The sequence below is a fragment of the Boleophthalmus pectinirostris genome, unplaced genomic scaffold, assembly GCF_026225935.1.
Source record: "Boleophthalmus pectinirostris isolate CB_2022bp ecotype Guang Dong unplaced genomic scaffold, ASM2622593v1 HiC_scaffold_20, whole genome shotgun sequence".
Classification (NCBI taxonomy): domain Eukaryota; kingdom Metazoa; phylum Chordata; class Actinopteri; order Gobiiformes; family Gobiidae; genus Boleophthalmus; species Boleophthalmus pectinirostris.
In genome coordinates, this window is record NW_026571153.1 from 13244536 (window position 1) to 13257693 (window position 13158).

Consider the following 13158-nt stretch of genomic DNA (forward strand, 5'->3'; position numbering starts at 1 on the left):
ATAATCACTACTGTTCATTCCCCTCTGAGTGGTCATAATGTTATGCCTAATGGGAGCCCTATAGTGGAATGATACAGACATCAATGGTAATGCAGTAAACATGGCGACGCTATCAATTCCTCCGCACGCATTGGACCATGAGTTATTCATCTTGGGAGGCTAATATCGCCGTCAAACGGGAGTCAATAGCTGGGAATTGATAATGGGTTTACTGTTGCTTGCTATTTCCATGGCAACAATGATCCAAGCTTGCCTCCCGCAGTGCACTGGACGCGATTCCTCCTCCTTCTGTTGGGTTTTTTTTTTTTTTTTTTTTTCCAAGGCCATATTGCGAGGATGGTCAGGATAAGGGATGAAAAGGAGCGCTACTTTTTGTCATGATTTATTCAAGATAGAGAAAGCCTTTCAGGTCAAAAGGAATGCACCCTCACAATGCAGTCGTATAGGTGGGCTGCTAATTCCCTCAATGCAAAAACGTATGAAAAATGTATGTTTCCTATAGCGTATGTGCAAACTCTAAGTGCATATATGGGCCTTTTTTATATATATATGACAGTTTCAGGAGTCAATCAGGAAATACAGGGCGCTTTAGATTCCATATAGCAGAAATTGTTAATATTACATGACAGCTGTATTATATAAAAAGACGTTTCTTAATGCAGGGACGACACTGGCAAGCAGAGTGATATAAATCTTTCAAAGTGTTGCCAATGATGAAACGTTCGTCTACAAAGCGCCTCCTGGTGTGGAAAAATTAAAATTATGCCGAAAGTAACTGCAGATGAGGCGCGTACTTACCGTTAATGCCATTGCCGTTCTTTTGTTAATTTGAAGAAGAAAAAAAAAAAATCATAATTCATATCCCCAAGGTTGTTGCCAGGGGAGGAGGAAGAGAACATGGTCTATTTACTTATACAGCATCTAGATTGAGACAAAATGCAGATCTTGTAAATACAGCAGGAATGATGCAAGTCGAAGTAACTAAGCATAAGGAAGGAGTAGTGTTTATAATGGGTTTTTTATAGAGAATAAGTGCACCCAATGTAGCATCCACTTACGTATCACATTACCCTACACATTCTAACAAATGTTCCAACTGTGTAATATTGTTCTGCTACTTGTATTATATCTTAACTGTAAAAAAACAAAGCAAAATCATCTATGAAATTATACCAGATGCTAATGGGGGACTAAATAAACATAAAAGTGCCTTGTGTTTCTGACCACATGGCTAATTTACATACAGTATGTTAACAAAGCACAGCTGCCTTGGTTAAGCTGCCGTGCTGCTAACACAGTTTTATAAAATCAAATTTAATCACGTTAAATATAATGAAAGAATCACAAGATGAATAAATGAATACATTTTAAAGCTGTAAAATGATAATACAATTACTATTATCTTACTACCTTATTATCATTTCATTAAGTAGTTACTGAGCCTGAATCATTATTAATAAACTATTTTCTATTATAAAGTACCTACAATTTTATTTAAAGTTGAAATGAATCTTGTGATATGAATTATATACATGTACCTGTCCTGCTCCATAGGCAATGAATTAAAGGTTAATATTTGCTCTGTACTATTTGATATTATATAATCTGTACATTATTATAACAAATCATTTTGGAATGGAAAAAAGAAAAAGGGGGAAAAAAGCAACTACATTTTTTGTTTTTTTTTAAACAAGCCTTTCCCAGTCTTTTAACCTACTCTGTCTCAAGTCGAGATCTATTTGAAAAGTCTGAAAATACCCTCAGGGGTTCCAAACACATGGTTAATTTACATATTTACATAAAGTCTACAAACACGCTACGGCTGTCTTCATTGTCATTATTTTAGACATGTTATTGGCTGCTCTAATGCCAACAGGGGCATCAGTACAACACAGGTCCGTCTACTACTTAGCCGATAAATATGTTTTTAAATATCACATAATATGCAAGTTTTTTTTTCCTATATTTGAACTAAGAGAAGGATAAATGAATGAACCATTAAGTTATTCAAAGCTTACAAGTACATACATAAATAAATTAAAAAAACAACTCTAAATGCACCTTGAACATGAAAAATAAAGAAAGATATGAAAAGTGGTGGAAATGTTCGTATAATATATAAGGAGCAAGATGAATACATACTTGAATAAAACATGTTTACTCTACGTTTGACCGACTACAATTTATCCAAGTTCATTCAAGTTTTAAATTAGTTAAAAAGGAGCAGCAATTTCAAATAAAAACCTTTTCCAAATTGTGCAGAGAACAGAGCAGGATGAAAACAAAAAAGGAGGTCAGGTCTAACTAACAGCTCTGTGCATGGCAGTGGTGAAGACATGACAGAGATAAGTTTACATCTGGACAAATGGGAGATGTTCTGACAGGGCCTATCACGAGACAGGGCCGAGAGTCAGGTAAAGAAAAAGGTTACCCAGAGGCCGTTGCTATAGTCGAACTGTCTACACAATCAGACTCTAAAATGAAACCTGGACAGTGGCTTCTTCAAAGTGGCTGCGGATGGCGGGATCAACGAGGCATTGCGGATCCGTGGGGAGTGTGAAATGGGACATTACATTGTGAGGCGTTTGCTGCAGGAAGATGTGAGCGGAAGGAAAGAGGGGAAAAAGCAAAGCAAATGATGAGGGTTTTAGATGTTGTTTTGTGCCCTGGTTTAGAAAGCTGTTGGTTCAGAGTCTCCCAAATATGTCGTGTGTAAGAAAAGAGGATGACAACTAGAGCTAACAGTGCAAACTCCAGCTAAAAAACTGCCCTAATGATGTAATGATAAAGATATCGTGGAAAGTAGGGCTGCAGCTAACAATGATTTAGTAATTACACTTTATCTAACTTTAATAAAGCATGAACAAACACTTAATTCATAACGAGTAAAACAGACAAATAATCTTTCAGACTTACAGTTAGGGTTACAGTTAATTTAGTAGTTAGTAAGCCGGATTTAATCTTAATAAACTATTTGTTGAGAAAAAACAGCAAAAATTAAACAGGAGACAAAGTCAGATATTTCACCAAGTGGTTATACTTAGTCACAAGGTGGCTAGATGATTCATGTCTCACATTACACGTAAAGAAAACTGCAGCTATATTTTGTCACAAACGTAAAAACACCTCTTTCCCTAATGTAGCTGTAAATGGGGAAGTGATACAAAATGCGACAGAGTTCAGATACTTGGGGATCACCCTAGATTACACTCTCACCTTTAAAAAACACATCAAACTGATGTGCCAAAGCCTGAAATACAACATCAAAACATTCAAATGGATCAGGAACTCACTAACACAAGATGCATCTCAAACCTTTTTCGATGCAACGATTTGTCTCGTTTTTATCACAGTATAACCTACTGGTATCAGACAGGCAAAACTACCCCGAAACCACTGAAATCACTCCATAAGCATAAGCCTTAAAAATCCTAGACCAGAAACCATCACAACAACACCACTGCCATATCTTACAAAGATAGACTGCTCAACTTCGACATTATACAAAGACTAGCTTCAGTTCGATTGCACCCCCACACCTCTTCAACGCTTTGTCCAATCCGCCTCTGCAGTGACAACCAGAGCCACACATGCCTCCACAAGGGGGCAGTGTATCCTTCCAAAATGCAAAACCTCATTCCCACAAACATCCTTCCCTTATAACGCGATAAAGGAGTGGAACAATCTCCCGACTTGTGTGATGCTGTAAATACTGAATGCTTTGCTGTTAATGTGTGATATGCTGTGTGTGTCTGAGACAGACCAGTGTGAATTGTTCTTATTGTTGACTAATTGCATTATATAATTTATTTCTGTAAACCAAGGACTGCAGATGTAAACTAGCCATTTAGCTATAATCTGGTATAAATAAGTCTTGAGGTCAAAATGAAAGCTCTGTGTACTGCAGTTTATTGTCCCAAGATCAGGACTCAGTTGTGAAGTGCTTATAAACTCATCACGGTGAATAATCAGGATTCTTGGAATGCAAAAGGAAAGTGAGGAATAACTTTGGGCCACCGCAAACTGTTTAAAATGAACTACTTCTGTTTTTTACATTTTCAGACAGTAAAAATCAAGAACAGCACCTTTCATACTTGAACTAAAATTACAAAATAGCTTAGTCTTTGAAAGCAAACTTAAACACACAAAGTTTTTTGCGCTCTCAAGTTATTACAATTCCCCACTGAAGTGTCATTTCACAACTTAATTCAGTGAAAGGGCTTCGGGGCTGTGGAACACATCAAGTAAGACATGCCATCTGTGATCTGAAATGTCACCAGAAGGTTAACACAGTCCCTCCCTATGTTACATACATTATAAAGGGTCTTAGTATGTGTAGTGACAGACAGAGTCGAATCAATAGTGTTACATAAGCATTGCACTGCACACATTTGTATTCTGTGGCAAAAACAAGTGTTGCATTTAAACTGTGCTATGCAGAAGGCTGGTAAATGGGTACATTTCTTAATATTTTCTACTTTATATATATATGAATCTTGTATGTTGGTGCTTTCTTTTTACAACAATAGAATAGCATGTTTTTTTTATTGTATTGATACTGTAGTCAAGTAATTTATTTGTTTGTTTATTAATGTCAAATCAAGTTGAGATTAAAGATGCACCGCGTCATTTTTCTGGTGGTGGATACAAAGCACACAGGTCAAATCTGTGGGGAGTAGACCAAGCTCCTAATAAGATTTTATGTTGTTCAAAGCAGAGTCCTGCAGTCCTGGAGACCCGCACTGCACAGTACAGTACTGCACCCGCCCGTTAACCTGTGATTATTTCAAAGTTAAACCTGCACCCACTCAGACCCGTTAACATTCCACCTATTTCCTGACCATGCCAGTGATAAATCACACACAAATTAAAAGCATTCTAACAGAAGCATCCATCAGAATACGAATTGAAAAGTTACAACTTCAAGAATTACAATCACAAAATGAAACGGTTATGCTTTCTTCAGTATGAATACAAATTCACAGACGTGACTCTACTGTTATCACTTCACAGGCATTATTTACTGAGCAGAAGAAACATTGATCAAGATGACGGACTTTTGTGCCACACACACCACGGACTGAACCAGGACTAAACCAGGACTGAACCAGGAGGACTAAATCAGGACTGAACTAAGACTAAAACAGGCCTAAACTAGGACTAAACCAGAACTGAATGGGAACTCACTGTCTGGAAAGGCTTGGAGGTGCGGCCACGTAGACCGTCGGGTGACCGCAGGTGAAAGAACTGATGTAGAGCTCCATGCCGCACAGAGATAAGCATAGCCATCGCCCGATCACACTTTGTGGACGCGCTTTAAGGAGTCCTGGATTAGTCCCTTGTGTAATTACTACCCACTCGCATACTCCCCCTTAAAATTCCAGGACGTTAAAACCCGTCCGTTTCAGCAACTATTCGCCCGTACCTGCCGTGCAGGATTCTGGTTAGAACTGTTAGAAGTGTAATGCCACACATATAACTTCCATGGAGACAAGCTGGAAGTGAACACAATATTGTCTTACACATATATATACTTTTTGGATATAAAAAAAATTATTAATTTGTTTTCAATGGCCTTAGTGACATTTACTGAATTGCATTTTTCCACTGTTCTATAACTGTACTCTAATTCAGTGAAACATGTCCATATATTCTTTGTATAGTTTATAGGAATAGGAAGACCACATATTGAATAGTATTGAATAGTATGGGACACTCCTATTGTGAGCTCCACTTATGCAGCCACATGCCACAAAACCTGAGCAAACAGACAAAGCTATCTCCAGTTTAACCACACAGACGCGCAGGTGGCTGGCTTATTATTGCTGTGTGACTGGAGTAAGGCATTTAGCTCCAAATGAGACTTTTTCTGTGCATTAAAACAGCAGATGGTGGGGTCTGCCTTTCTCCAAGTTTCCAACATGGTCCCTATAGTTGCATTTGAGTACATCTATTGTTAAAGTAATGGCCCTTAAGTGGCGAGTGATTGGTATTGACCGAAGATGAGCTGCACACAACCTGCAAAGTCAGTCCTGGAAAAATCCAAAAGATGCGACAAGGTGAAAGCGGATTAGAAAGTAATATATTGGATTTTTTAGCAGTGGTGGGTTGTGCTAAATATTGACAAGCAAAGGTAGGTCGAGTAGCCAAAAAAATGTACTCTTGTATGTCTTTTTACTTCTAAATAATACTGCTCAAGTAAAAGTACAAAGTAGCAGTTCAAAAATTACTCAGGCAAGAGTAAAAATGAGGTACTATTTAAGTAAAAGTAACTATCTGGACATAAAATCTGATGTATAGTTTGATGTTTATGTTTGTTAACAGCCAAAATAATAACAATAATGAACAAAGTATGATATTCTTGAAAACATAGACCACAAAAATTAGGGGAAAAAAAATAAAATCACAGTGGAAGAAATGGTACAAGACACGCAATTTTTCAAATAATTTCCTATTGTAAACATAAACCTTAATCTTAATAAGTGAAAAGAGCCACCAAAAAATGTATACTCAGGAGTATTCTTACATCAATAATATTATATTATTATAACAATTATAATAATAATTAATAATTATAACATATAACATAATAATATTACTTAATTACAAGTACAAGGAAAATGTAACTAAGCACTACCCACCTCTGCTGACAAGAGTATTGGCTGGATTTTCTTTTTTTTTTGGCCCAGCATGTATGCTATTCCACAAAAGAGAAGCCACACAAAAGGCTGATTTACATTTTGCAATGCGATGCAAATTCCTTGTTAGTAAGTACCTTTACAATTTCAAATCAAAATGATGCTGACTTGGGCGTTAGGGCTGCGAGCCAAAAGCTTCAGTGATAAGCATTTTTATTGTATTGTTGTGTCACCAATTTATTTCTTATTTTCGCTCCTTTTTACCGACATCCCGTAGTGACTGGCTTTACGACACATATACTGCACATCCATGCAATTCACCCGAGATGGTACAAAAGATGATCGGTACATCACGCAGTGGTTTGTGAAGGGCAATTTAGAAACTTTGACTATGGAAAATGTCCAAATAATGGCAATAGGAGAATAAAGAGTGTTTGAACAAACGGGCAGGGCTTACATTGACATGAAGTGCACACATCTACAGCAGAAGCATCAACAAATGCACCAGATGAAGAATTACAGTCCCACTGAACACTCTTCATAAGTCTTCTTTACATAAAACTGGAAAGAGGAAGATTACAAAACTACATGTGGGAGAATGGATTTGAGATTTTTAAACTATAGGTGGAACATGATACTAAGAACAAAACTGTAAAAATATGTTTCTGTCTTAACAAAAATAACTGATGTATATTTTTTGTCTGCAATGTTTAGGTATATCTCAGTATTTATTATAATTATATATATTCTTTATTAGTCTTTCTGAGTCTTTATTTAATCTGTGATTCTTTCTCAAATAACATTACAGTCACAAGCTAGTTAGCATTCGCCAACAGTTTTTCAGTTACTCACTCTCACCTTTTTGTTGAAACACTTAAACAGGACCAAGAATGCTCATATCGATCACAGGCACCTGAAAATGTGTTGATTGTTTTTTGTATTTTTTCTTGAGTTTTCAAACTAAACTTTTTTGTCTGTGTTCCCCAGTGTGTGCATTCTGTAACTTCTGCACATTCTGCCAATAGAGATACATGTAGAACATCCCCTGCGTGATGTCACTGCGGAGTATCATTTGTGCATGTTTTGGGTTGATGGGGGAAACCAGGCGGGCAGGAGGAGACCCACACATGATTTTCAACACCAATCCTTGTGTGGTAAAAGCTCATACACGGAAGAACCTAGCAGCGTTTTTATGTGTTCAGATCCACACAGAAGGAAGACATTGGCCAGGGGACTCTATTAGATTACCCAACAGCACCATGATATGTACTGCTGTGCAGCTTAAACAGCACCGGAGCATCACACGTTACTGTCACAAAGCAGAGACTGGGGTCCCTGTACTAACCTGAGGCGGAGGAAGCCCCCCTGCTCCCGGCGGACAGTCAGGCAACATAATGGAGCGTTTAGGAGTGCTGCACTGACACGCGGGGGACGGATTAGCCATGCTCCAGTTGCCGTTGAGGAAGATATCAGTGACCGACTGATCCACGGATGGGGTGAGCCAATCTGAAGAGGCGGGTGTACATGGCAGCTTCCTGGGGGGAAAACAATAGGTTGTGTTCATGACATCACAGTATTTTAGAACCCCTATAGTTAAAGGTGCATTGTGGAACCTCTCTGGTGAAAGAACTGTCAAATCTTTTCTCCGTGGAGATGTTATTGCTTTGGACCAGTTCACAGTATGGTATTAAACGTTTTTATCTTTAAGGAGACCAAACCAGACCAAGTTACAGGTCAGATCTGTGGAGATAATCTGGTTCAACATTTGTGAAGTGAATTGTTTTAGATATTTTATTTATTTATTTTTATCAAAGTACAGTGTAAACAATATGGGAAACAAACTCTTGCCATCACCTTCTAAAATCTGAAAACCCCTCTTGATTATGGTTAATATCTGTGTAATTACTGTGTAAAAGCAGGCACAAAGTTCTGCAAAGTTCTATGCAATTGTTGTCAGTCAAAAGGACTTTAAAATTAATATGGCATTGTTAGTGGATGGAACCTCAAAGAAATACTAATAAGGTTCAACATCTGTGGATTACTATGTTGCATATTTCTTTAAAACAACAATAACTCTCCAATAGAGTTACAAAAGCGCTTACCCACTATTTGAAATTACAACATCATAAAATTCTACAATGCAAACCCAACCTATTAGCCTACTGAGTGTTTCAAAAGGTAAACATGAGCTACCTCAATTCAAAGAGAAGCAGTCTTTCAATTAGCGCTCAGAGTTTTCCATCCCAATCATCACACACAAATAGGTATTCATTATTCATCCTGTTCTGATTAGGAGACACCTTGAAAAGCTTATTATGTATTGATTAAACTTGTTCCCAGAAAAGGCTTGTTAAAATCACGCAGAGCAATGGTGTAGAGTGAGAGCAGGGCTTCACACTGCGCTGGACTCATTCTTGAATTAAAGATTTATATTGCAGTACCATACCAAGTAGCTCTATGTTGTAATAGAAGTTTAAATGAAAGTTTGCTGTTATTTAATTTGTATATTGCATTTTAAAGAGCTATGCAGCAATAATTGTTGCTGCTTTCTATCACAAAGTAACTAAGGGTAAAAAGTTTGCCACCTCACTCGAGTTTGTTAGACTGTTGAAAAGACCCATATAATGCTATTAAATGATGTTTCCTCATTACAAACATACCCGGAATTGTGATTTGTTTCATTAACATGTTTAACACACAAACCCTGCATGTTTTGGCTGAGTTCTGTTCAACAGAAAACACCCTGTGACCGTGTGGCAATACAGGAAGTGCTCCACTGTTTTTTAAACTCCAAACACCACTGGCCATTCACTAGAATAATTGGGATATTTTCAGATCTAGAACTGACAGTCTCTACTAAACAAAAGTTAGCTGTTTACTTGTTACTACCACTGAATAACATCACAAAGTCAAGCAGAGCATTTTGAGCTTTGAAGATATAGACAGATTAATAATAAAGGGTTACTTAAACAAGTTGATGAAACAAAACACTCCAGGTATGGTTTTGATTAGATAACAACATTATAACATGTCTTAAAAAAGCCATGCGTAATATAGGACCTCTAAACCTGGTATACTGTTGATTAAGCCTATTCCATCTTTAAACACACTTTTCTTATTTAAAATTACATAAACTATTCATGCTAGAAGTCACGTAGTAATTTTATCAAAGGTGATAGATACACTGACATGCTTTTGTAAACTTAGGAGATACAAAAAAAGAAAGTAGCATTATTTTACATTAAAATACTTACGGGATTGGGTCTCCGTACATGCATCGAGTACCAAAGCCAGGGTTATTCACTAAAGTATCCACCACTCGAGAAACCTCTGCATTATCTGGCCCGTCGTTGCTGAAAAATTCATAAAGGTTGCACAAGTGAAAATTTAATACAGAGAAAAGCAATCGTCAAAGAACTGCAAGGCCAAAATAAAAGGAACAACTATTGGTCGGGTTAGAGCAAATCAGGTCTAGCATTGATTGATTCAAGGAGAGTTTGACTGTCGGGTCACAGCACTCACCAAACTCAACCTACTGCAAACAACTTGGCAACACAAACAAGAAAGGCACAATTCAGAGATTGACTCAAAACTCAAATGAACAACTTTGTATATGGAGCACATGGCTACCAGAAAGAAATTCATGAACTTTAAGGGAAATATATTGACACTATGAGCTAAAACTTGAGCGGTCAAACTGAATTTAAAGGTGCACTATGTAAATTTTCTGTTATGAATTCGCCATCTGCTTGTCTCCATGGAAATGTTATAATATATGCTTGGAATTTTTTACACAGTATGACATTAAACTTTAATTTAGTTAAAAATGCCTTGATAAATATGCAGTCTAAGAGTGAAGATTGCCTCTCCACAGATTTGACCTGCTTATCTTTGTGTAAATAGTAGGGATGTAACAATAACTGAAATATTGTGATATCATATCGTCAGAGTTCTCACAATAATATCATGGACCATCACAATATATCGAATTACGCTTAAATTAAGAGTTATGGTGCGGCAATAGCTAAAAACAGACAGAGGGAACTACATAGACCATGATCCTTTGCTCCATTTCAGTGTAGATGATAATAGAAATAACAGTTCTAAGCACTTTTAAGTCTTAGTTGTTTGGATTAAGTCTTGTCAAGGCGTTTCAAGAGGAAAAATAGCATATTCACAGTTTTGTAAGCCTTCACAAAATATCACAATAAATATCGCATCTTGAGATGTATATCGTGAAAATATCATGCCGAGAGATTTGGATATTTTTACATCGTGAGCCTCCCCACCATATCGTGAGCTTCCCCATGATATCGCAATAAATATGGTACCGTGAAAATATCGTTACACCCCTAGTAGATAGAGTGCTCAATGCCTGCTTATCTCCTTGGAAATAGCTACATTTAATGCCATATGTGAAACATTACAGGCAAACCAATAACATCAATATGGAGACAATCTAAATTGCACAGCACATGTGTATCAAGTCTTTTACATTGCATAAGTGTAAATATAATCTCTTATTTTGAGGAATTTGCAATTAAAATGATATTAGATTTTCATTTTAAATAATGAAAGCAATGAACAAAAGATATGTAACCCAAAAAGGTTCAAGTTATGTCTCTGTGTGTCTAACCCTGCAATAAAAGCTACTATAGATCTGCAGTATTATTCTGATGTGAAACCACTGTAGAGTTGTTATGCTTTTAGCACTATCCGAGCGCAGTGTCCACACAGGCCTGAGTCAGGTTTAAACAATCTCCCCATTCTAATTTGAGTCTCATTACAGCCCACGCAGCGCTGCCCTTTATCTTACGGCTACGGAGGGACTTAAAACAGAGCGCGGATGTGGCACGGAGCCAACACTTTGGAGTCATTCACTGTTCATTGTCTGTTTGAGAGGCGTCGCCATGAAGGTCAGCTGGTCATTTCCACGGCGACCACTGAGCGCAATTCGAGTGGCGCGATAGTAAAAATGGATTATGTGCACCCATCTGTTTTGCAATTAACAATGGCTGGCCTAGCACCTTATTCAAGATAATAAAACTATCGGATGGCCCTGAAGTGTAGACGGGTGCATATACTCTGAAGAAGTGGAACTAATGAATAGTTATCACAAGTGCAAGATAGTTAAAAAAGCAGGCGACCACGTGGTATCAGCTCTGAAGTATGGTAAGCACATACACCACATAAAACCAGTCTAAAAGCGGACTTTAAAATTACATTAATAAAATCTAATACTCCCATTTGTGCTGGTTGCATAATTTTAGGTAGTGAAAGTCATCAAATCTTCCAAATGGCATGTATCGTTATCAAACATTCAGGCTTGAAAATATAATAAGGGTTTATGATGTGTGCATTAAAGGTTTGCCTCTAAAGAGCAGAAGTTACAGAGGCTGTTGCTGAGGAAAACGACTATAACAAAGTCACTCAAGAGAAAAGGCAAAGCAGTAATTGGCCCATGGGAACGTCAAGAAAATATCTGAAAATGGGTTCTCTGTTTCAAAAATATCTTCACAGAAATTCAACAATTTCATTTATTTAAAAAGAAAGTTGACAGTTAAAATTATTCTGAATATTAGTGATGATGCATTACTGGTGTACTCTCTTGCAAATCCAGAATGATATCTCTTTGCATTTTTTATTTGGATGAATATCAGTCTGGTCTCCACACTGGATGCAATCAGATTTGTTTTTCTCAGTGACACGTGTAAAACAAAGGAGCTCATTGGTCATTTATCATTTTAATGACATTTCTCTCACCTCAGATTAACAGCAACTGCAAAACTCTGCAGTGTTTTTCAGTCTCAGTGATAATCTTTTCCTCTTGTAAGCAGCCATATTTGTTTAGTTTCTTTCATTTGTACAGACAGACCACGCATGTCCCTGATTGGCTAATCTAATTGTCAATCACACCCATCTGAAAACAGGAAGTCTCTGTAACTCACATCTTCGTAAACTATAGAAGTGTGTATTCTGGATCCCAGTTAAATAGGCACAATAAGCAGCAGTTGAGATTTCAGCACCATGGACAGAGACAGCTCATGAGTACGGTTGGTTTTCTATTAATAAGGCTCAAAAATTAACATTTAAGAGAGAAAGAAAACAATCACAATTTTCCCCCATGTTGACTGTTCACTAATTTCTATTCAATTGTATTTATTCATTTTAAAAACAAGTAAATATGACTTTCTTTCTTAGTTTTTTGTTTTTTGGGAAGTGAAATTAAGACTAACAATAGAGTTTTAATTTGTGCCATTTACCACAAAAATAGACCAATTTCTCATCTTGTCTGAACTCCAAAAACATGCTTTTACTGTCACGTAGCGGGTAATTTCTCAAATAAAAGGCCTAAGAATATCATTAAGGATTTAAAATGAGCACTCACTCACGCAAACCACAGAATAATTTTAAGATCGGTACAATGTTTGCTGGTATCAATGTCATTTCCAATACATGCTTTATTACTTTACTAGCACTTCATTCTGTTTATATGTCCCACAAGCTAAATCTGCAAACG

The 13158-nt window shown here is 37.0% G+C and overlaps 1 protein-coding gene across 1 annotated transcript in view; it reads right to left on the reverse strand.

The window, feature by feature from the left end:
• The window catches only part of LOC110159332 (phospholipid-transporting ATPase ABCA1-like), a 234285-nt gene that overhangs the window by 113172 nt on the left and 107955 nt on the right, over positions 1-13158 (reverse strand). The window contains exons 31-32 of the mRNA XM_055156114.1: positions 9893-9991; positions 7984-8173 (exon numbers count right to left, since the gene is read on the reverse strand). Coding sequence (XP_055012089.1) covers positions 7984-8173; positions 9893-9991 — 289 coding nt within the window. The remainder of the gene's footprint in view (positions 1-7983; positions 8174-9892; positions 9992-13158) is intronic.